The sequence below is a fragment of the Urocitellus parryii genome, chromosome 1 (genome assembly GCF_045843805.1).
Source record: "Urocitellus parryii isolate mUroPar1 chromosome 1, mUroPar1.hap1, whole genome shotgun sequence".
Lineage (NCBI taxonomy): Eukaryota > Metazoa > Chordata > Mammalia > Rodentia > Sciuridae > Urocitellus > Urocitellus parryii.
Window position 1 is genome coordinate 62,365,792 of NC_135531.1, and position 24,383 is coordinate 62,390,174.

At 32.9% G+C, this 24,383-nt stretch overlaps 1 protein-coding gene across 2 annotated transcripts in view; it reads left to right on the forward strand.

Annotated features, from left to right (window-relative positions):
* Positions 1–24,383, forward strand: part of Scamp1 (secretory carrier membrane protein 1) — a 97,282-nt gene that overhangs the window by 60,917 nt on the left and 11,982 nt on the right. For both annotated transcript variants that reach the window (XM_026393249.2, XM_026393250.2), the window contains 3 exons: positions 2,418–2,577; positions 21,525–21,626; positions 23,062–23,179. In XM_026393249.2, the coding sequence (XP_026249034.2) occupies positions 2,418–2,577; positions 21,525–21,626; positions 23,062–23,179 (380 nt within the window). The remainder of the gene's footprint in view (positions 1–2,417; positions 2,578–21,524; positions 21,627–23,061; positions 23,180–24,383) is intronic.

Sequence of the window (24,383 nt, forward strand, 5' to 3'; positions counted from 1 at the left end):
CAAAGAAAAGGGAAAAACAAGCCAGCTGTATTCAAGACCATTTAGCAAAGAAGGTAATATGCCATGTTGGGTGTCTGCACTGTAATTCAGGACTTATTGAGAAGAATATTGTGATAATTGCACGTTTAGGTTATTAATACCACATTTGAGTGCCTAATACAGAAAGTTGAAATTTTATGTAAAAGAGAATTATCCAACTTATAAATCATATAAACAGAATAGCCTAAAGATTTCTTTAGCATTCTACTTACACTTGGGAGTCAATCAGCATAGATTTATTGCTCCCTTAAATTGGATTGAAATTAGCAACATAGATCATGTGCATGTTTTACATTACATTGCCTTTCTTATACATTTTCTGATCTCTGTAAAAGTGGACAGATTGTTCAGTAAGTAGACATTTTAATCTTCACTGGGATACAAGTAAATGACTTATTGATCATGATTGTTGGTTACCAGGAAAATACTTAGGAAAAAAATTTTAATAGATTACACAAAATTAAATTGATTTTTATCTATACCTGGAAGAATTTTTGTCGACTTTAAAACATGCATATATACATATTTTTTTAAATGGATTAGGAGATGAACCTTTAAAAATTATTCCTGTGAAGATTGAAAGTTAGCATGTTCTTAACATTTGAAACTTTTTTAGGTGACTAGATAATATATTAATGCTACAGAATAGTAATATAATATTTCATAGAATTTTGAATTCTATTTTTAAGCCCTAACAACTACCTTTATTTTGAGGAAAAGAATTTTTAGTGAATTTATTGGTAAGCTGATTTTCATGAGAATTAAAAATCTAATGGGAATAGAGTACTTGGTGAGTGTTTCTTTTGCGAATTAGCAGGGAATGAAATTTTCAAAGTAGAAGAGCTCCTGTTATTTCTTTAACTGAGAAACTAAAGCTCACAAAGGTGAAGTGGTTGTCTTAATATTAAATGGGCATAATCTGGGTGTTCATGGCTCTGTTGGAGCTCTTTCACTTGAGAGTTTTATTGATCTAGTGATTAGATAAGAGCAAGTCTGGAGCATCCTAGGATATGTGGTTTTATCCTGTTCCATTAATTATTGATTTTATTTCATAAAGAGGTCTTAAAACTTTTTTTAATATATGTTGAGTTTCTTATTTAGATTGAATAAGTCTTTTCATTTGTTAATTTTAATTCAAGTCATAATTTGGCATATTTTTATTGATAATTTACATTTTATAGTATTTTAGTTTTCATGAGAATTTATTTCTATAATTTAACCTGTGAATAAATTTTTAAAGAATCCTTTATTTATTTTTTGGTTCTGGGGATTGAACCCACAGGTGCCTTACCACTAGGCTACATTCCCAGCCCTTTTCAAAAAAATTATTTTGAAACAGGATCTCACTAAGTTACTAAGGGTCTTCCTAAATTGCTAAAGCTGTCCTTGAAATTTCAATCCTGCTATCTCAGCCTCCTGAGGCCCTGGGATTATAGGTATGTACCACCATGCCAGGCATATTTTTTATTTTGAGACAGGTTCTTGCTAAGTTACTGACACGGGCCTGGAACTTGTGATCTGTCTGCATCAGTCTCTGGAGTCACTGGACTAATGGGCAAGCATTCCCATGCCTGGCTGAAGAATGCTTTTAAAAATTATGATGGGCAAATATGGTTCTTAGGATCATAACGTAGTGAGATGTTATTCAGACATTTTGTTTCTAATCTGTTAGGGAAAGTCTTTGTTAACCACATAGGGAGAGCTTGCCAAGGTCTCTGGGTATTAACCCCTAGGAAAGGCCTGCCTTAGTAGCCAACATGCATCATGTTGTGTGTGCATATGGGAATCCTGGGGTGGGGTGGTATTAATAATAACTTTAATCCTCTACTAAAAAGGTATTTTTTAGGACTTAAAAAAATGGACAACTCTCTGAAGATGAATTAATAATCCTTATAGATTGATTATAAACTCCCTGGCAATTGCTACTGTGTTTTTATTTTTAGAACACTTTTTAGTCTGTAGCTCCATTATCTAAAAATACAGTTGTGAGTATAGCACCTCTCTCCTCCTAAGTCCTGGCTCTTTCTGAGTAGGCACAATGTTTCTTCTTGGGCCTTGGATCCAGAGGCAACCACATGATTGCTTCAGAGGAAACCCTTACAGGGGTGCTTTTTTGGTTAGGTGTGTAATTCCCTATTAGGAGGAGAGGACCAATAGAATTTTTTTAAAAGTGCATGTATTAGGACTCACTTTCCTGTGTGTACTCTGTTTTTAAATCAAGTGTGTATGAAACAGTGTTTTAAAAAAATAGTAAATGGAAACATGGGATAGAATACATTTATTCTTAGGAAGTTTTTTTTTTCATTTACAATTTTTGTTGATGAATTAATAAATTGAATGTAAACATTTCTTTTCTATTTTGTTTTCTGATTCCACAGTCCACGCTGTAACACTGTTTCTAAATATCTTCGGATGCTTGGCTTGGTTTTTTGTTGATTCTGCAAGAGGGGTTGATTTTGGATTGAGTATCCTGTGGTTCTTGCTTTTTACTCCTTGTTCATTTGTCTGTTGGTACAGACCACTTTACGGAGCTTTCAGGTAAAATGTTGTGTACTTTGAAATATGCTCTTTAAAACCTGTGAAGTAAATAATTTGTAATATACCTAAAGGTAGAACTGACATATTTTCAATAAGATTTTTAATCATTTTATTATCTTCTGAAAGGTCTAACATGGCATGCCTGTATATTCATTGGATCATAAAGTTAATAAAATTCTATTCTTTTCTCCCCCTTGGGGGGGAAAAAGACCAACTATGAAAATTAACAAAGGAAAAATAAACAGCATCAGATCTTAACATTTATAAAATAGTCTATTCCATACTACATACTTGACTTGAAGAAAAATTTTGCTTTTCACCCTCCTTCCCCCATGTTTCTGCAATGACAAAATTACAATTGGAGATTACAGTTCTAATTTTTAAATGAATATATATAAGGTAAATACACATGTGGTGTTTTCACCCAGCAACTTGGTAATTATTTTCTGTGTAAATTCATTTTTGGGTTTTCCAAAGGCAGTGACATTTTATAAACTTTAGATTATAAGATGAAGTATAATATTTTTATAGCATATTTTAGCAATGGTTAGGATTAACATTTCCTAAGTGTATGTTCTGGGGGATATTAATAGGTTGGGGAGAAAGGAGTTTATTAACTTAATAAGTTTGAGAATAGCTGGTTAATAAACAAGTTTCTTCATTTCAGAATTTCTGGTCTAATTAAGTGACTGGTGTGCTTTGTGACTTGATCATAAAACCATTCTTTTTTTGTGGAATAGCATTCTTGGCTTTAAGAAGTAAACATTGGACTTGGGAGACTGAAGCAGAAGAATTCCAGGTTCAAGGCCAGCCAGAGCAACTTGGCGAGAACGTGTGTCAAAATAAAATAAAATAAAAATAAAAGGGCTAGATAAAATAAAATAAAAGGGCTAGAATGAAATTCAGTGGTAGAATGCTTGCCTAGCATGCACAAAGCCCTGGGTTTAATCCCTAGTACTGGGGGAAAAAATGGAGCTAGGAGCAGTGGCTCACTCCTGTAGTTTCAGTTACTTAGGAGGCTGAAATGGACAGATTGCTTGAGCCCAGGAGTTCAAGGCCAGCCAAGATCCTATATTCAAGAGAGAGAGGGGAAAAGAGAGAAACCTAACCTAGATGTGACCTAGGTGTCTAAAGTGATGGGGGCCGGGGCTCAGAGATAGTAAAGAAAGGAGATTGTAAAAAAAGATAGTAAAGAAAGAAAGGAGAACAACAGGGAATTTGGAGAAATGAATGTACCAAACAACAGTAAAGTGAATTATTGGTTAGAAATGAAATGAAGGGAAGACATAATGAAGGGAAGGGAAAGGAGGAAGGAATCTTTGAATACATCCTTTGGATATATTGGAATATGGGAGATTGGTTGTCAATAAATGGGGAGAAGTTCCCCCATAGATGTGGGTTAGATATTAATAAGAACCTATTTACTTTTTGTACCATCTGGGAAGAATGTTATTTCTGCCTCTTCTTTTGTTATCTAAGGCTGCATTACAAGGCTTTTTTTTTTAATTTTTATTTTTTCCTTCTTCTTCTTTTAACATCTAAGGTTGCTTACTTCCATTATGTTACCAGTATATTATCTATAATGATGCTGGTGGGTGGAAGGAGGAATATCTTCATGAGAATTTTCTTTAATAATCTGAGATGAGTCTTTGGATGATAAACCTTCTATAATTATGTAGCCAAAATAAACTCTAAAAGCCAGCTGTCTGCCTTTATTACTTGAAGACATGTATTATCTTTTTTTCCTTAATTAAAATGTTTCATGGAACATTTTTAATTATGGAATTATCAATCCCTAGGCTAGATTATTAGCTGAAGCTCAGCCTTTTAGAGTTTATCATGAATATATTATCTGGGTTTCACTGTGCAGAATAGAACTGAAAAATTTTTTTATGGATGAAGTTGAATTAAAGTACTTCATATCATTAGTGTACCTTATCAGCGAATTACTTTGGCCTTTCATTTCACTGATATACTCAAGGACTTTGTCCTCCATAAGGTAATCCCATTGCATAAATTGGAATGAGAATTATATAGAGAAGTGTATGTTTTTAAAAGCCAAGTTTACTAGTTATGAATTAAACATGCCATTGTGTAACTTGTGCATTTTTAAAAAATTTTAGTTTTGTTTCACAAGTCCCTAAGCATTATGTAAATACTTCAACATAGTTGGTGATTTTTAATGAGAGGGTATTATTGTTGAAAAAGCATAACTACTGGAAACAGACTGAGAAAGATTTAGAATCCTGGCTTCCCCACTTCAAAATCTGCATTCTGTGTTATTATGGTCAAATGTGTGACACCTTTCAGAACCTCAATTTGTTAGTGGAAATGGTATAATATCTGCAGAGTTGCTAAGAAGAATAGGGAAAATGTATGCAAAATGTTTTTCATTCAAGAAGATCAACAAATGGTAGCTGGAATTTTTCACGTTTTATCATTTACTTTTGACAAGTGGATTGTGGTTGCTGTGCATTATGTTTTGCTTCTTTTAGTCCACTGTCCTCTTGTGCTCCAGTTTGAGCAAAGAGGAAGTATAATTTATAATGAGGTGTTCATTGTAAAGCTAAATAAAAATGAACTTTAATAATTCTAGTCTGATAATCTAGTCTTTTAATTGAATTTTTACTATATTTAATGTAATTACAAATATACACATGGATTTAAATCTACTTACTATTTATGTCATGTCTACTCCTTACTACATAAATCTTTTATATTCATTTTCTTTTCTTCTTTCAGATTAATAAAGTTGTATTCTATTTTTATATATTTTTCATCTGTTTCTCTTATTTATTTTGGTGCAGATCTGCTGGCATTGAATTCCATCAGTTTTGATTTGGTTGAAAACATTGTCATTTTCTGCTTATTTTTTAAGTTTAATGGTATAAATTCTTTGTGGCAGTGAATTCCTTATGGCACTTGAAGCATTCTATTCATTGTTTTTCACCTTTCATTGTTTCAATTGAGAAGTCAGTTGTAAGCCTTACTTATGCTCTTTAAAGGAAATGTCTTTCACTTTAGGCTATTTTAAATATTTTCTGCCTGTGGTTTTCAGTGATTTTTATTTGTATTTTCATACTTTTTGGAGTTTGTGGAGATTCTTTAATTTATGAATAATGTTTTTAAACAGTTTGGGAAATGATTGACATTATTTCTTTAAATATTGCTTTCGTATCTCTCGTAGGCAAAAAATGTCTTTGTATACACACTTGATTATCGAGATCTCTCTGTGGGTCTGTCTGTACTGCCTATTTTTTTGTCTCTGTTTTCAATCAAATGTTGCTGTCTCTTAGCATACTTGAAAAGTCTTTATTAAATCTGGAAACTGTGAGTAAAAAATCCTAGAGGCATTCTGATGATGATAATTTGTTTTAGAAAGTTCATCTGTTGCTTTGCTCATTTTCTAGCAGACAAAAACTGAGTTGCAACTCAAGATTTGTGTTGCAATTTTTAATCTCTGGTTCTATACTATATTATATTCTCACCAGAAATGTCTGAAGCTTTCAATTTCTCTACATCCTCACTAACACTATTTGTCTTTTTGATTATGGTCATTTAGTAGAGGTGTGGTAGTATCACATTGTAGTTCTAATTTGCATATCCCTAGTTAACTTATGATATTGAGTATCTTTGTTTATGCTTATTGTCCACACTTGCATCATCTTTGGTGAAATATCTGTTTTTTGTTTTTTAATTAGATTATTGGCTTTTTACTTTTAAGTTTTATATTCGGTTACTATTTTTGTAATTAAGAGTTATATAGTTATATATTTGGATACAAGTTCTTTTTATGATTTACACATATTTCTCCTAGTCTTTGGCTTCTTTTTTAATTTTTTTTTGTTATTTTCTAGTTGTAGATGGACACAATATCTTTATTTTATTTATTTATTTTTATGTGGTCCTGAGGATTGAACCCAGGGCCTCATGCATGTGAGGCAACCGCTCTACCACTGAGCTACAACCCCAGCCCCTAGTCTATGGCTTCTTAATTGTGCCCTAGAAAACATGAAAATGTTCAATTTTAATGTAGTCTAACTTACTTTTTTAAACAAAATGTCTTGTTTTGTTAGTGTCATGACTAAGGATAGTTTGCATAGATTCTTTTTTTCCTTTAGCTTTGGGTCTTGCTATGTTGTTCAGGCTGGCCTCCAACTACTGGACTCAAGTAGTTCTACTGCCTCAGCCTTGTGAGTAACTGAGGACTACAGGTGTGTACCACCATGTCTGCTATGATTTACCTCTGGATGTTTATAATTATCTCTTATATTTAGTCTGTTATACATCTTGAATTCATTTTATTTATTGCTTGGGAGGGTTAATTTGTGTTTACATTGTGTCTAAATTCATCTCTCTGTTGTGAATATCCACATATCCTAATGCTGTGTGTTAAAGAGATAATCTTAAATTATTTTTGTACATTATTGAAAAATCGCTTGCCCCCATATATGGATGTGTCTGCTTATGGATTTTCCTCATTGACTCATTTGTATACCTTTGTTGAAAAATCTATTAATAATAAATGTAAGGATATATTTTTGGGTACTATTTTCATCAATTGAACAATATGCTGCCTTGATTAATGTTGCTTCATGGTAAGTCTGTCTTTTACCTTTCTTTGTTTTCATAATAGTTTTGGCTGTTCAAGTCCCTTTGCATGTTGTTTAAATTTTAGAATCAACCTGTTCATTTCTTTAAAAAAAATCCTGCTGTGATTTTGATAGTGATTAAGGCAAATTTGTAGGTCAATTTGGGGAGAATATATACTTAACAATAACTTTATTATCCATGAATATGGATGTCTTCATTTATTTAGATATTTATGATTTTTCTCAACAGTGTTCTTCAGTTGTACAATTTTTATGTTTTATTTGTTTATTCCTCAGTACTTTATTTTTATGTTATTTTGGGTGTATTTATTTTCTTAATTCCTCTTTGGATTGTTTGTTGTTAGTAGTAAGAAATACAATTTGTCTTTGGTATATTTATCTTGTGTCCTTCCATTTTGCTAAACTCAATTAATTTTAGTAGTTTTTGTGTGTGCATATATGTGCTCAGATTCCTTGGGATTCTTGATGTATAGGTAATGTCATCTGTAAATTAAAAACTTTGTTTTTTCCTTCCAAACTGATGATCTTTAATTAATCTACTTTCCTTCTTCCTTTTGCTTTATAAAATGGATTTTTAGAATAGTAAGAAAAGAAGTGAAAAGTGAAGTGAAGATATCCATATCTTCTTCCTGATATTAATGGGAAAATTCACTATTAATTATGATGTTAGCTGTAGATTTTTTTTGGGTAGATACCCCTTCTATTTCCAGTTTGTTGAAAACGTTTATTATGAATGATGTTGGATATTTCCAGATGCTTTCTGAGTCTGTTAATATGATCAGGCAGTTTTGTAAGAAACTGGATCAGTCTCTGGACTTAGGTCCTTAAGCTCTGGGAAAATTATTTCATTTTTTTGATTATTGCTTTCTGGTTTCTTTCCATTCATTTTTATTAAATTACCATTAGTAAGATATTGGGACTCTTGGGAAATCTAATGTTCTTATTTTTCTTGTATTTTCCATTCTTTTGTTTTTTTCCTATTTAATTGGAAATTTCCAAGCATCAGAATGATATCAGTTTTTTTTTAATAGCAACACTAAGGTGAAACACAATGGAGTAGTGCTTTCATTCCAAAGGAAATATAAATTCTAACCTAGAATTTGATACTCAAACTATCAAATTAAGTGTAATGATAAGGATATTATAGATTTTGAAAAGTTTATCTTTCCTGTATTATGTCTTAGGAAACTACTGGAGTAGCTCAAAATGAGGAAATAAACCAAGATAAAGGAAAACACAGGATTCAGAAATAGGAATTCTAACCTAATAGAGAGGTCCCCTTCATTCTCAGGATAATAGATGGCAAATGGGAAGCCAGTGTAGGACTCTAGCAGTTCAGATGTGAGCATGTCAGAAGGCTTGAAGAGAAACAACTTCAGGAAGATGAAATTGGTAGAATTCCAAATTAATTTGAATGTGTTAAGAAGAGATTGATACAAATTAAGGAGTGAATAGTGGTCAGTTATTGATAGGTATATATAAAAAAATCAACAAAAGACAGTTGCCAACTGTGGAGAATTTTAAATAGTTACGCAGGATAGGAAAGCTGGTTATATAGGATCCTTCCTATCTCAGCTGTGAATAATATGACATAGTCATAATAAGAAAGCAGTTATGTTAATCTAACCAAAACTGTGCTGATCAGACTTTTGGGAAGATGAGGAAAACAGCAAGTATCCATGTGCATAATAGATGTTGAAGTGGGGAAGAATATAAATAAAAGCCAAATTTTTCTTTTCTATGATAGTAAGTTACTAGTTAATGTTCAAATGGAAAATCAAGAAGTAGCAGGATAAGTATGCTACTCAGAGATGTGGAGGTCAATGTCAAAATCATCAATTAAAATTTAAATCAATTAAATTTTAAATCAAAATTTAAAAAGATCAAAAAAATTTTAAAATTTTATATCTGGGGAATGGCAGTTGGGGTGGAAGAGCTGTAAGGGGGACTGGAAGACTTCAGTTTTTCAAACTACCGTGTAGAATTGACTCAAATATTGCACACATGATTTTTTAAAAAAATCTATTATTGAAATATGACCTGAGATTCCCTAGCAGCCCTGGGTTCAATCCCCAGCACTACCAAAAAAAAAAAAAAAAAAAAAAAAAACCACAAAATCAACCACACTGAGAAACAAATAGAGTTTTTTGCATATGGGTAGGACCTTCAACTGACCTTCAATAAATGGGTTAATATTGCAGGATCCCTTCATCAGTGTGTTCCTGTGTGACTAGGTCTTATGTGTTGTAGTGGTTTATTTTTCTGAGAAGCAAATGTTTCTGATTGATGTTTTCTGCTCCCCCACATGGAATTAATTTAGCTGCCGGTTTTCTTGGAGGTTAGCATCAAGGCAGAAGACTGGGAATCATCTAAATATTCATAGTATGAATGTTCACTTAATTTCTCTGTTTTTCAGTGTGCTTGTGCATGGCTTGTTCTGATGCCCTGTTTTTAAGAATCCTTTTGGTTGTGTACTTTGTGAATAAACTGAACCAATCTTATAAGAGGGCAGAGGGAAGGATCTGGGGGTCAGACTGCTTCTTACAGTCTTTCAGCTCATCTTCTTGTTTTTACCTATGCCTGTCTTTGCCTTACAAAATAGTTGGTGTGTCTATCTAGCTTTTTGAGCTGTTCTAAGGTTTAAAGAGTTTCTAAGGTTAGGGAATTTAAGTTTAGTTCTTCATTTTCTCCATTGCTGACTTGGGTTTTAGTTTTTGTTGTTGAATCAATTATAAATTCAGCTCCTTTGCAGTTTACAAAATTCTGTTGCTGTCCTCTTCCCTTTTGTCCTTATGGTTGTTTGGTTTCTTGTTTGTTTAAAAAACAACTTTTTTTTTTTTTTTTTTTTTTTTTTTTGTAGCCCTGGGTGGAAGCAGTTTTTTTTAAACCCCTCTCCCCGCTAAAAAGAAAGAAAGAGAAACCAAATTACTTAGTGTTTTCTTTGTGGTAGAAAAAGTAGAAGTAAACTTGTTAAATATATTATTTTAATCTATTTTAAAATTGGATTGTTTTGTTAGTGGACTTTGGAAACTAAATATGAATGAACAATAATGCCTTTTTTTCTTGAAAAGCAGTTCAAACCAAAAAATCAATTTAATTTTTTCCATAAAAGTACTTACTGGGCTGGGATTGTGGCTCAGCGGTAGAGCACTTGCCTAGCATGTGTGAGGCCCTGGGTTCAATCCTCAGCACCACAAAATAAATAAGTAAGTAAGTAAATAAATAAATAAATAAATGTATTGTGTCCAACTACAACTAAAAAAAATTTTTTTAAAGTAATTTTTGAATATAAACATAAAACATATTCAAAGTTCAAGAATAAAGTTTCATTCTTCAGTCTAAATTAGACAGTCTTTGGACTTAGTAAATTACAAAACACCATTTCATTAAATATTTTTTACCCTCTGTTTGTATGACCAGAAAAAAAGATAATTTTTCTTTTGGATTGCAAAATGAAATCTTAAACTCTTTCTAAGGAAAAATAATGTTCTTTCTCTCCCTGCAAAAAGAATCTAGTGCTTATATTCTCTTGTGTGCATATGAATATATAGTGTTTTAGAGTCTGTAAGTCACTATAAATCATGTTCAATACTTTATATTGTTTAATCTTTATAACGTTTTTTTTTTTTTTAGTGTGCTTAACCACTGAGCCACATCCCCAGCCCTTTTTATTTTATTTTATTTTTATTTTGAGACAGAGTCTCTGTAAGTTGCTTAGGGCCTCAGTTGCTTTGGGCCTCACTAAATTGCTGAGCTGGCTTTGAACTTGAGATTCTCCTGCCTCAGCCTCTAGAGTTCCTGGGATTATAGGCATGTGCCACCATACCAATATCTTTACAGTCTTTTGAGGAGATCATCAGGAGCTGAGTTTTAACCCATCCCTTCAAATTAGAAATTGAGAGCTCTGTGTTCCTTCCAACTTTATTACATTTACATTTTTTTTTTCCAGTGGATTCAGGTGTTTCTTCTAAAGTTTAGCTTTAGACCATTTACTAGTGATGTTTATTTCTCAAACAGGTATTTAACCAAGTTAGTGTTTACTACAAAGTTCTGTGCTAGCACAATGTTGGCAATGCAGAGAAGAAAAGTGATCTTTTAACTTTGTATGCAGGTTATTTCGTAATACTTTTTCTAAGAGTGATCTAAGGACCCTTGGGGTCTTTCTTTCAGGGAGATCATCACTCCCCTTTTCTAATTATTTTTATTTGGGAAGATGCTTTCTTTATTTTCAACCAAAATAATAATATAACAGATTGAGTGCAGAAGCAGATATAAGAAGCCATGTAGACAGCAGGGCTAGGAATTTTAAAACTCTGAAACTAAATCTTCTATGTACACATGAAAGAATGGGTATTCCGCTCTTGGTTATGCAATGTACCTCTTTATTCTTGGTGATAATGCTTTTTTCTGGAATCTATTTTATCTGATATTGCTACAGCAACTCCAGCTTTCTTTTGATTCATCTTTGCATACTTTAACTTTTTTTCTGTCCTTTTGCTTTTAACTCATCTAGGTTAGATATCTATTAGAAAGTAACTCCTTTGGGTTGGCATATTTGGGTCTTTTGCCTCCAAGTTGGCAATCTGATTTGATTACTGACAACCCCGGTATGCATTTAGGAGAAAGTGTATTTTGAATTTTAATCTTTTCTGAAGTAGTGAAATGTGATGCAATATTATTTTGTGATACTGGGCAGCTCAAAGGGCCACAGCTCCTAGCCAGCCATGTGTATGATCATGAGCGTAAATAACCAATACAGTGTATTGTGTTGCTAAGCCATGCAGTTTTGTAGGTTAGGATATTAAGTGCATTTTGAATTATCTGCAGTGTGTTTATGCCATTTCATTTAGTATAGTTAACAATCATATTGGATTAAAATCTGCAGTTTTATATTTGAAAGAAACAACTACTCTTTCATCCTTTTGCTTTCCTTTGGATCAATAAGTTGTTAATGATTCTGTGTTCTTCTGTATTTCTTCATTATATATTCCTGTTCAAATCTCCTTTTTTTTAGTGATCCCTCATGTTTATAATATACATCTTTAATCATGGTCTATATTCATATAGTATTCTCTTTCATGTAGATTGTCAGCTACCTCCCAACAAGCTAATTTGGCTTATTCCCTAAAGCCTTGGTGCAGTTTTGTTCTGTATTTTTGTATATTCCAAAATACACAGTACATTGCTGCTGCTTTTACTTTAGTCAGTCAGTTGTTTCTAGAATTAAAAACAAAGAAAAATAAAATTTACATTGGCCTTTATTAGTGCCATTTCAACAACTTTTATGTGTGAGTCTTTTTTTCTTGATTGTTTTGTCTCTCGAAGATATTTTTTCCCTTGTTTCCTTTTATGCCTGGTGATTTCTTATTGAAAAGCTGGACATCTATTGAAAACAATAGAATGAGATAAATAAGAGTCCTGCTTGGAAATGGCTGTGCCTTTTCCCTTGGGCTAGGCTTGTAGTAATGTGTGTAGGTGGTTTAAATTGATCTGAGTTTGGGTGTTTGGTTGCCATGGTTGCCCCCAGTACACCACAGACTTCAGAGTCCTTTGGTATTATTCACGTGTAAGGTGAGGCTTGGTTTTCCAGAGCCTTTTTTTTTTTTCCCCCTTTAAATGTCTGCTCCACTAACTCGGTCTCCCTTTTGTGCCTATAGGTCTTATTTTACATTTTCTCTCTCCTAGGAGTACCTGCTGCTGCTTGTTACTTTCTAACTTGTTACCCTGGTGAAGGTGGAGGGGGTTGAGGAGAGAAGGAAGTTCTCATTCTGGTTCTGCCTCAGCTTTAGAGACATGTCTCTGGAATGTGGTGTTTCACTCTTATCAGTGACCCTGCCCCTGTTTTTTTTTTAACTTAAAGAAGTTTTAAAAGCATTTTGGTTTTTCTTTTTACCATCTTTAATTTTCTTATCTCTTTTTTCCCCCACATTTTTTATTGGTGCATTAGAGTAGTACACAATCATGTGAGTTGTTATATATTCACACACACACACACACACACACACACACACACACACATACACAGTAGAACAATATAATTTGGCCAGTGTCACTCCCCAGCACTTCCCTTCTGCCTCTCTGTCTCCCACCTTTATCTATAGTTAAAAAATAAAATCTTCTTCTGTGCACTATTCTTTTTAAATGCAAACCTGTTTGTGAAGACATTTTACTGCCCTGTCTGGCATCATTTATTCTTTAGAATAAATCAGCACTGTCATATATTTCCCTCTTAAAGACTAGCTGAGAGGCAGAAGGAGATGTTAGTAGTACTGTTACAATATTTGAGATGTTCAGTAAGTATTTAAAAAAATAATGTTGGGCACATAAGATTAGTTTAAAAACTTTTTTTGATGAGTCAATTCTAGATTTTAAGTTCAAGTTTTAGTTTATTCAATGAAAGTTACTTGTTTTGGGCAATATTTCATGAGACATATTGTTTTTCTCTAGGACATTTTACTGTAAGAGGTAATACATATTTACTAACTTGACCCACAGTAAGTTTAAGATAGTTTATTTAGAATTTGAGGATATGTTCACACTTACAGGAAGAGTTTAGGGATATTGCAACATAGATGATTGAATAGGGAACTTGTAGTGTAAGTATGATAGGATGATAAAGTAAGAGGATTGATAGTAAACTGTCTTTTGTGACATAAGAAAAAAAAAAAGACGCGTTGAATAGCTTCCAGATTTAATATTCTAGATGGTTCAAAACCCAAACTCTGTTTAGTGTTCTTTGTTGAAATAGATGGCATATTTGTGGAAAAATGTTTGAGTTTTCTGTTTTATAAGAGCATAGCCTATGTAATATCCTGAAAATAGTTTCATTTTGACACAGGAGCTCACCAATTTTGACTTCTGTTTTCCTTTAAATTATTAGTTTTGTTGTTCAAAGTTAATTAAAATGGTTGGGTACTGGCTTATTGTAGCTATTTATACTTTCTACATTGACTGGTAATGAAATAATGAGATTTTAGTTGTATCAAGAAAATCTTTGCCTATATCAAGTAGTAGTTTAGTGATATTTCAGCCTTTATTTTAGTTTTTATGTATTTATTTAGTGATAATGGGAATTGAAACCCAGTGTGCAGGGGCTGGGGATGGGAGGAGTGTGCTCTGACACCAAGCTACATCCTCAGAGCTTTATGTTTTTTTTAATAAAAAATTTTTAAAAAATATTTTGCTCAGTTATCAATGGACCTTTAATTTTATTTATTTATTTATTTATATGCAGGGCTGAGGATCAAACCCAGTTCCTCACACATGCCAGGCAAGTGCTCTACCACTGAGCCACAACCCCAGCCCCAGCCCTTTTTATTTTTTTAAAACAGGTTTTCACTGAGTTACTGAGGCTGGCCTCCAACATGTGATTCTCCTGCCTCAGCCTTCTGAATTTCTAAAACTACAGCTATGTGCCATCATGGCCAGTTAGTCTTTTTTTTTTTTTTTTCCCAATTAGCTGCAAATATTGTTTTGTCTATTTTGTCTTCCATGACTCTAAAAGAGAATTTTCAACAATATAAATCATTGCATATGAAAAGAAATTTTGCCATGTCCCTTTTTATATGAAACACTACATTAAGCAAATGGGGTTAATTTTTTTAGACAATGATGTTCTATTGATTGATAATTAGATTTCTTGTAGAAGATGAAATGAATTAAAATAGTGTCTTAGAGGTAATTTTATCAGATGGTTAAGGACATTATCTATAGACAGGCAGACAAGTCATCTATACTGTTTTTGTTAGCAGCTGTGTTTTTGGATTATTTAATCTCTCTAAAAGGACTGAAGGGACAATGCTTGTGTTTATTGAGGTCTCTGGCACATAATGCTCAAAACAGGTTAGCTATTTTTGTAAAATAGTCAAGTATATAGGATCTGGAGCTTGAGCCCAACTGTGAGTTGAAAATTGTATCATGCCTCCCTGCTTTTGGCAGAACACAGATGGGAAGAAGATGGAGTTCAGGATCCTTTCCATCCTCCTGTTTTTACCTGGGCTCAGGTAGTGAGTGGTTCTTAATAGTTTTAAAGCCATGGACTCTATTATAAAATCTTAAATCTTTGAACCTTCTTCCTTAAAAACACACACATTTTGAAGATTTTTTTTTTTTTTTTTTTTTTTTTTTGCATGATTCGTGGGGCTCATGGTACTACCTTTTCAAGTCTGTTTCTGGAATCCCTGTTCTAGAGAATGAACTGATTTCAGCAGTTATTAGAGGGAAAGTAGGGCTGATTTAAACAATCATGGATTCCAAGATTCCACGTGACTAAGACAAGTAAAGCAGCCGTGCTTCCTAGGTTTCTTTTTATTCTAATGCCTTTGCCTCATCAAAGACTTCATATGTTGCTTGGTACTAGTAGTAGTCATTAAGTTGTCCATGTTCCAGAAAGTTTCAAGATCTTTTCAGCAGCTTAATCTCACATCTGGGAGCAAAACAGTTTATTTTGGTGCAGGATTATAGTAGTACAATTAGTGGTACTAACAAGGAACAATTATTAGTTGTTTCCTATGTGATATGTATGCATCTTTACATGTATCATTTTATTGGAACAAAATTAGGTTCTACTGTCATCCCATTTTGTAAATGGAAACACCTTGGACATTTTGCCTGAAGTTAGAGTTAAGTGCGTTGGATTCAAACCCTATATCACTCACTGAAACTGGATTCTCTTAACCACTATGTTGAGTTGCCCAAAGCACAGGCAATAGTATTTTAGTTAACTGTAAGTTAATGTATAAAGTATGTTATTTCTTTTAAAATTATGAAATACTTTGTCTCTCCCTGTTCCCCCAAACTGTAGTTATAATTACTATCTCTGATATTGTTTTGGTTTGTGAAATAAACTTTACAAGAACATATAAATCTATTTTCTGAGATTTATTATGATAATTTAGGGAAGAAATTTTCTGTAAGCCTATGCTACAACGTGGCAGAACACATTAAACCAAAAACCACTGGTTTATTTAAAATTCAGTTTTCTAATAGGCTTTGACCTGAAAAAGCCAGGATGTAAGTAATGGGAGGTTTTATTCATTCATTAATTCATTCAGACCAGGAAATATATTATTTAGGTGTATTTATTAAGAATGAATATTCATGGTTACCACAAATACTTCATTGTAAACTGAGGCAGATTACAATTTAAAGCACTTAGCTTTTATCAATTTATATTGTTGTTCTGTGTCTTTACTTTCTTCCCTCTGTGATTTAAAATGGTTAAAGGAGCCTGAGGGCATAGCTCAGTGGTAGATCACTTCCCTAGCACGTGCAAGGCCCTGGGTTGGATCCCTAGGGTGCAACAACAACAACAACAAAATACTAAGTACAAGCTATATTATTTAAACAGTTGGCTTTCCTAGTCTCTTCCTGTATGTAAGACCCATTGCTTTTGGTGATGAAGGCCAGTAGAGAAGTCCTTCTACCCCTAATTATGATTTTTCTTCTGGTCCCTTTCTAATCCTGGTTCAGATAAACACCTCCTGGGGGATCTACAGACTCTTTCAGAGTTCCTCACCTTGATCTACCTTTCCCTTATGCATTTTGAATGAAAATTATGCTCCTGTGATGATTGCATTGCTTTAGCTTGTTAATCTACACTTTACAGAGTTTCCTACATTGTACAGAGTTCAGTATATTGGGAATTGTAGTTAATATGCTTTTTAGCAGTGTGACTAAGTCAGGTTTTTGCATGTCATTCCTTAATAAATTTTAGATTTGTTGGGGAATTGCAATCCCACATTGCAGAATTTTTTTTCACAAAAGTCAGATTCACTTTTTAGGTATCATTTTGATTTATAAAGAGTTATATTTTCAATGATTGCTTGTCTAGCTAGAAAATGAGGCAACTTTTTCAAAGTTTGACTGATTTTGCATTTTCAATAATTTGGACATATCAGAGGAAGATTTTGTTCTTCTTGAAAATGAGTCCATATATTTAAATAAGTGCTGGAACACAGTTTTCTATTTTAGAGAACTTTGAAGTATTTTTTTATTTTTTTGTAGTGCTGGGGATAGTATTTATATTAGCATGGTCCCTGTACAATGGAATGAATTTTACTGTTTCCTTTTTCAGGAATGATGTTTGTTAGACAAATAACATAAACACAGTCTGTTGAAAAAATTATTTATGGGTGGGGGTATAGTTTAGTGGACACCCTGGGTTTGATCTCCAGTATCACAGAACTAAAAAGAAGAAACTCATATAGGCTTCTTCTTCTTTTCATTTTTTGGTTATTCTGAGCCTTTTAATCTTCCATATTAACTTAAGGACAGTTTTTTTTTTCTAATTCTGTGAAGAACATTCTTGGTAATTTAACAGGGATTGCATTGAATCTTTGGATTGCTTTTGGTAATATGGCCATTTTAACTATATTAATTCTGCTAACTCATGCATGTGGGAGGTCTTTTCACCTCTCTTGTCTTCTTCTATTTCTTTTTTGAGTGTTCTACAATTTTATTTATTTATTCTTTTTGTTTTTGTTCTTTTTAAATTTGTTGTAATTAGTTATACATGACAGCAGAATGCATTTTGATTCATTATACACAAATGGAGCACAACTTTTCATTCCACTGGTGTACACAATGTAGAGTCACACCACATGTACAATAATACATGTACCTAAGGTAATGATGTCCATCTTTCCCCTCCCTTCCCCTAAGTTCCTTTTGCCCAAAGTTCCTCCATTCTTCCTGTGTCCCGCTCCCGCCCTCTCCTCTGCCATTATGGATCAGCATGGACTTATCAGAGAGAACATTTGCCTTTTGTTTTGGGGGATTGGCTTACTTCGCTTATCATGATATTCTCCAACTCCATCCATTTACCTGCAAATGCCATGATTTTGTTCTCTTTTATTGCTAAGTAATATTTCATTGTGTATGTATACCACAGTTTCTTTATCCATTCACCTATTGAAGGGCATCTAGGTTGGTTCCACACTTAGCTGTTGTGAAGTAAGCTGCTTATGTAGCCTTCTTGAACAATAGAAGTAGACAAAATGGGGTTCAAAGATTTTTGAGGGTTCCAATTTATCAGTTTCACATACTAACTATACGTTTGTGTGTACTCACTATACATACCAAAGAGGAAGGGAAGCCATCTGTATTTGGAAGTGATATTTTAGAAATATTCTTTTAGTAGGACTTCTTAATTTTTAAAAAACATACTTGATATCCTTCAAAAGATTTTTTGGGCTGCTGTTGTAGCTCAGTGGTAGAGCACTTGCCTACCATGTATGAGGCACTGGGTTCAATTCTCAGCACTTCATATAAATAAATAAAATAAATATCCATTGACAACTAAAAAAAATTAAAGATTTCTTAACTAAAGTTATAGTGAAGCAGTTTCAACTTCTAGAATATATCTGTAGATTTGGAAGGAAAAGATGGCTTTTGGGTAACTGAAATAATTGTGAAGCCTTTAGAAATTAATCAAGAGCCTTTTCAGCATATGTATTTTGTAATTTTGCTATTCTGGTTTCTTGATACACAAATAATAAAAGTAAAATATTTAACAAGAATTAAGAAAATATTAAGTTATATTTTTAAACTCTGATAAAGATTAGGGAAATAGGAATGTTTCAGAAGTGACTTCCTCAAAGCAGTAATAAATAAATAAACAAATAAATAAATAAATAAATAAAGTTGATTATTAAGTTAGTGATATTTTGTTTCCCAGAGAGATGAGGCACATATGGAGTTTCTATTTGGTATTAATAAAAATAGCGTTTCATATTGTGAGTTTTGCTGTATATTGTTTTCATTGGCAATTTTCTTGAACAACCTGTCATTAATTAATACTAACTTTGCTTAACATATTACTGATAGAATTATCAATTACCATTTGATTTAAATGACTAATGTAGAAAACATTATTATCAAACCATTAATATTGCTCTTTTGTTCTTTCAAATAATGGCTCATTGTGGAGCAGGAACAGGGAAAATGCAAGATGAGTACAAATTATCAAACACTAAACAGACTTTAAAAGGCTTAAAGCTGGAACAATTTGAACAACAAAATAAATGATAGTTTTTTATTTTAATCTAAAGAATAAAATATATATCTATGAATTCAAGCTATGGAAATAAATGATTAATAAATAGGTTGGGGAGAAGGAACAGAAGAATTTCAAATGCTCATAATCCACTCGTGTTTTTGTGTGACTGTTCTTGCATTGTCTCACCCATGAGCTTTTGGGGGACATCACATATCCAAACCATAACAAACATTTATTATTACCACTTATTATTCAATATTGTGTTGCAAGTTCTCGCCAATATAATTGGGCAAGAAAACGAAATAAAAGGTATTCAGATTAGAAAGAAAGAACTATCTTTTTCATAGATCCATGATCATCTATGTAGAAAATATAAACAGATTCCAGCAGGCTCTTTTCAGGAAATAAGACATGGTGATTCTAGAAGGTAAATGTAAAACATGTAAAAGCCTTAAAATAGACAGAACAACTCTGAAAAGGAATCATGAAGCCGATAAACTAACACTACCTAATTTGAAGACTTTGAAGCTTAGATTGTTTCAGTAACCAAAATAGTGTAATATTGACATAAAGACAGACAAAGAAAAACGGCACAGAATAGAGCATCCAGAAATGAATATAAATCCACCATAGACCAATGATTTTTGAGAAAGATTAAAAAAACAATGCATTACAGAAAAGTTATCATTAAGAAATGATGCTGGCTGGGTGCAGTGGTACCTGCCTGTATCCCAGAGGCTCTGGAGGCTGAGGCAGGAGGAGCAAAGTTCAAAACCAGCCACAGCTACTTAGCAAGGTCCTAACCAACTTATTGAGACCCTGTCTTATAATAAATTTTATAAAAAGGGCTGAGGATGTGGCTTAGTGGTTAAGCAACCCTGGATTCAATTTCTGGTACCAAGTTAAACAAAGAGTTTCAATTAATACCTTGTGCAAAAAAAAAAAAAAGTAATTCATAAAAGTATAGACTACAATGTAAAGCTGAAAAAGTTAAACTTCTAGAAGAGAACAGAATTATTTCCTTGGCTTTTGCACAGATTTTTTAGATACAATAAGAAAATCAAGATCCATAAAATAATGAATAAGTAGAGTAGAATTCAGAAAAGGCAAAACTTATCAAAAGCTGCTCTTTAAGATACTCTTCCCTTTAAAAACACAGATAATTGTCATACATACATACATCAAATTGAAAAGCCATCGCTGGGAGAAAATATTTGCCAAGCATATATATAATAAAGAACTTGTGTATATAGAATCTATATTATAAAAACTCTCAAAATGCAAGAATAAGGGGGAAAATAATTTAGTTAAAACATCAGAAAAAGATTTTAATAAATAGTTCACCAAAGAAGATCCACAGATGACAGGCAAAGATGCTTAACAGAATTACTTGCTAGAAAAATCAAAACCAAATAAGATACTACTATACATACATTAGAATGTCTAGCATTAAAAAGACTGACATTACCCAGTATTAGTAAGATGTGGAGCTGGAATACTCATACCCTGCCAGCGGAAATGTAAAATGGAACAACCCCTTGATAAAACAGATTACAATTTCTTCTTAGAAATTTAACGAACACTTCTGTGTCTCTACCTTTCCACCTGTAGGTAATTACCCAGGAGAAAAAGAAATGTGTGTTCATATGAATTCTTATATAGTAATGTTCATAATAACTTTATTTGCAGTAGTAAAAATCTGCAAACAACCTAAATGTCCATCCATAGTGAATGAATAAACTGTGGCATATTTATACATTATTAAACAATTAAAGGGAATGACTTTCTGATACATGCCACAGCATGGATGAATCTGGAGTGTTATACTCTATGATCTCATGTATATAGAGTTCTGAAATAGGCAAAATATGATGACAGAAAGCTGCTGGTAAAGTAAGGGGGAGAAAAAGGGAGGGATTATCCAGAAAACTTGGGATATGCTCGCAGTATTGATAGGGGAAAGTCCAGGCATGTACATGTTTTAATATGCATATATTAAATAAGTTTCAATATTATTAAATTGAATATTTTAAATATTTATACTTTATTGTGTATTATAATTCTTGTGAAGTTTGTTTTAAAAACAAAAGCTGAGTTGTCAAGATGGATTTTGGTGCAGTTAGGAACTGAAAGAACAAAGTAAGATTGGAATGATATTGAATATTTACATGAAATGTTCAAATAAATTATTATAATATTACTATTTTAATTTAAAGCCTAAGATTATTGCCACTTTTTTAAAGGTTTGAATGACAATCTGCATGTGAATACAAAATTAATGATAAAAATGACATTTCTTCTTTCTTCTCTCCTTCCCCCTCTTTTGTTTTTCAAAGGAGTGACAGTTCTTTCAGATTCTTTGTATTCTTCTTCGTCTATATTTGTCAGTTTGCTGTACATGTGCTCCAGGCTGCAGGATTTCATAATTGGGGCAATTGGTAAGTTTATTTACTTTATTAGTTTTAAGTTGTTAATCTAATATTTGTATATAATTTTTGTATCCTAATATAGTTTACACAGAAAAGTCAGATCAGCCAAAGCAAACAAATAAGATAAAAAAAATAGCAAGGAACACAGTTTTAACATGTCCCAAGAGATGTAGCATTTGGACAAACCATTCCCTTTGAAGATTATGTTCCCATTTTATAAAACAGCACATTCTATCTTCTTTAAATAAATTGTGCATGAATACTTTTTGATAGCCACACGCATAGCTCTCCTGCTCCCACTGCTTCCTTAACCCCGAGCAACCACTAATCTGTTTGTCATTCTGATCATTCTATCATTTTATGAGGGTTACTTAATTGGAATTATACAGCATGCAACTGCTGGCTTTTTTTACTCTGAATAATCCTGTTGAGAGTTATCCAAGTTGTTCTGTGTATCAGTAGGTTCTTTCTTTTTATTCTTGAGTAGTATTCCATGGTATGGATGTACCACAATTTGTTTAACTATTCCCCAATTGAAGAACATCTGGATTGTTTCCAGTTTGAAGCTATTATGAATAAAGCCACTGTGAGCATTCATGAGCAGGTTTTTGTGTGAATATAAGTTTTCATTTCTCTGGGATGACACAATAAACAGTTGGGCCATAGAGAAGTTGCATATGTTTTTTTTTGTTGTTGTTGTTGTTTTTGTTTTTAAAGAAGCTGATAAACTGTCTTCCAGAATGGCTGTACCATTTTATAATCTCACCAACAATTATGTGTGATTCAGCCTCCACCTCATTTAGTGTTGCCACTATCTGTTTCATCAGCCATTCTGATGAATGTGTAGTGATATCTCATTGTGGTTTGAATTTGCATTACCCTAATGACTAAAGAAATTGAACAACTTTTCATATGTTTATTTGCCATCTTTCTGTCCTCTTAGTAAATTGTCTCACCATGTGTTTTGCCTATTTTCTAGATGATTTTTTTGTATTGTTAAACCATAAAAGTTATTTTTATATTCTAGAAACTAATCCTGTGTTAAATGTGAGGTTTGCAAATATTTCCTTCCATAATTCGGCAAAATTTAAAATGAGCATTTAAAAATATGGCTATAAACTCACAAGCTTAAACAGTGCAATAATGTGGTGGTAAACACTTGGGGCTCAGGGGTTTCATCTGCTTTTGAATTCAGATTATGCTTTATTAGCTGTGAGAACTTGGGCACTGAGTACCTCTGTGACCTAGTTTCTCATCTGTAAAATAGTAAAAATAGCACCTCTCTTATGAGATTATGATCTCGTTAGAATTAAATGAGCTAATACATATAAAGAAGTTGAACACTGCCTGCTTCATAAGTGCTGAATGTCGGTTAGGTATTATTTTTAACAAGTCTGCATTAACTTACCTGCTTAACTACACTTTGCTTTTGATTATTTTGTAGTGGTTGGATTTCATCCCTTACTGGTCTCAACCAAAACATTCCTGTTGGAATCATGATGATAATCATAGCGGCTCTTTTCACAGCATCAGCAGTCATCTCACTAGTCATGTTTAAAAAAGTAAGTGCAGCTTCATGTCCGTGATTTTTCTCGTGAGCCTGATGCAAAGATCTTGTTCTCCCATTTTGTGTAACCTCAAGATGGTTTGTTGTTCTTGTGCAAGTTTGCTCTTCGAGTATTATTTTTTACAATGAATAATTAGGCACAGAGCTGGACTCGGTGGCACGTGCCTGTAATCCCAGCGGCTTAGGAGGCTGAGGCAGGAGGATCTTGAGTTCAAAGCCAGCCTCAGCAACAGTGAGATGCTAAGCAACTCAGTGAGTCCCTGTCTCTAAATAAAATACAAAATAAGGCTGGGGATGTGGCTTAGTGGCCGAGTGTCCCTGAATTCAATTCCTAGTACCAAAAATTAAAAAAAAATAGTTATGCACAGAACACACTTTAGAAAAATCATGTTTGCAACTTCCAGGAAAAAAAAAAAAGGAATATAGATTGAACATCCCTAATCCAGAATCCAAAATTTGAAACTTTTGACCATTGACATTATGCCCCAAATGGAAAATTCCACATCTTACCTCACATGACAGACACGTTATAAAATTATATAAAATAACCCTCAGGCTATGTGTATAAGATATGTATAAAGAATAAATAAATTTCATGTATATATTTGGCTTCATCCCCAGGATATTTCATTATGTATTTGCAGGTATTCTGAAATCTGAAGCACTCTTGGTCCCAACCATTTAGAATAAGAATATTCGACCTCCATTTTTAAGACCTTTTAGCTGAAGGCTGCTTTTATGAATTGGACAGCCAACCAAATTTTAAAATTTTTGATCTTTTATGTTTTCCAATTTCTGTTTTGAATGAAGCCTATATAGCTTCTTTTTTTTCTTTATCCACATTTTTATTGTTGCATTATAGTTATGCATAATGATGGGATTTGTTGTTACATTTTCACACATGCACACAATATAACAATATCCCACCATTATGCATTTGCTTCTTCAAAACAGAAATATTGAATACCTACCAAAGCACTTTTTGTGATTTGTTTTAGTGCTGTACTGCTTCTGTCAATGCTTCTATTACCTTTTTTTAAAAAATATATATATTTTTTTTTTATTTGTAGATGGACACAATGCCTTTATTTTACTTATTTATCTTCATGTGGTGCTGAGGATCAAACCCAGGTCCTCGTGTGTGCCAGGAAAGCACTCTACCACTGAGCTACAGCCCCAGCACATTTTTATTTTTTTCC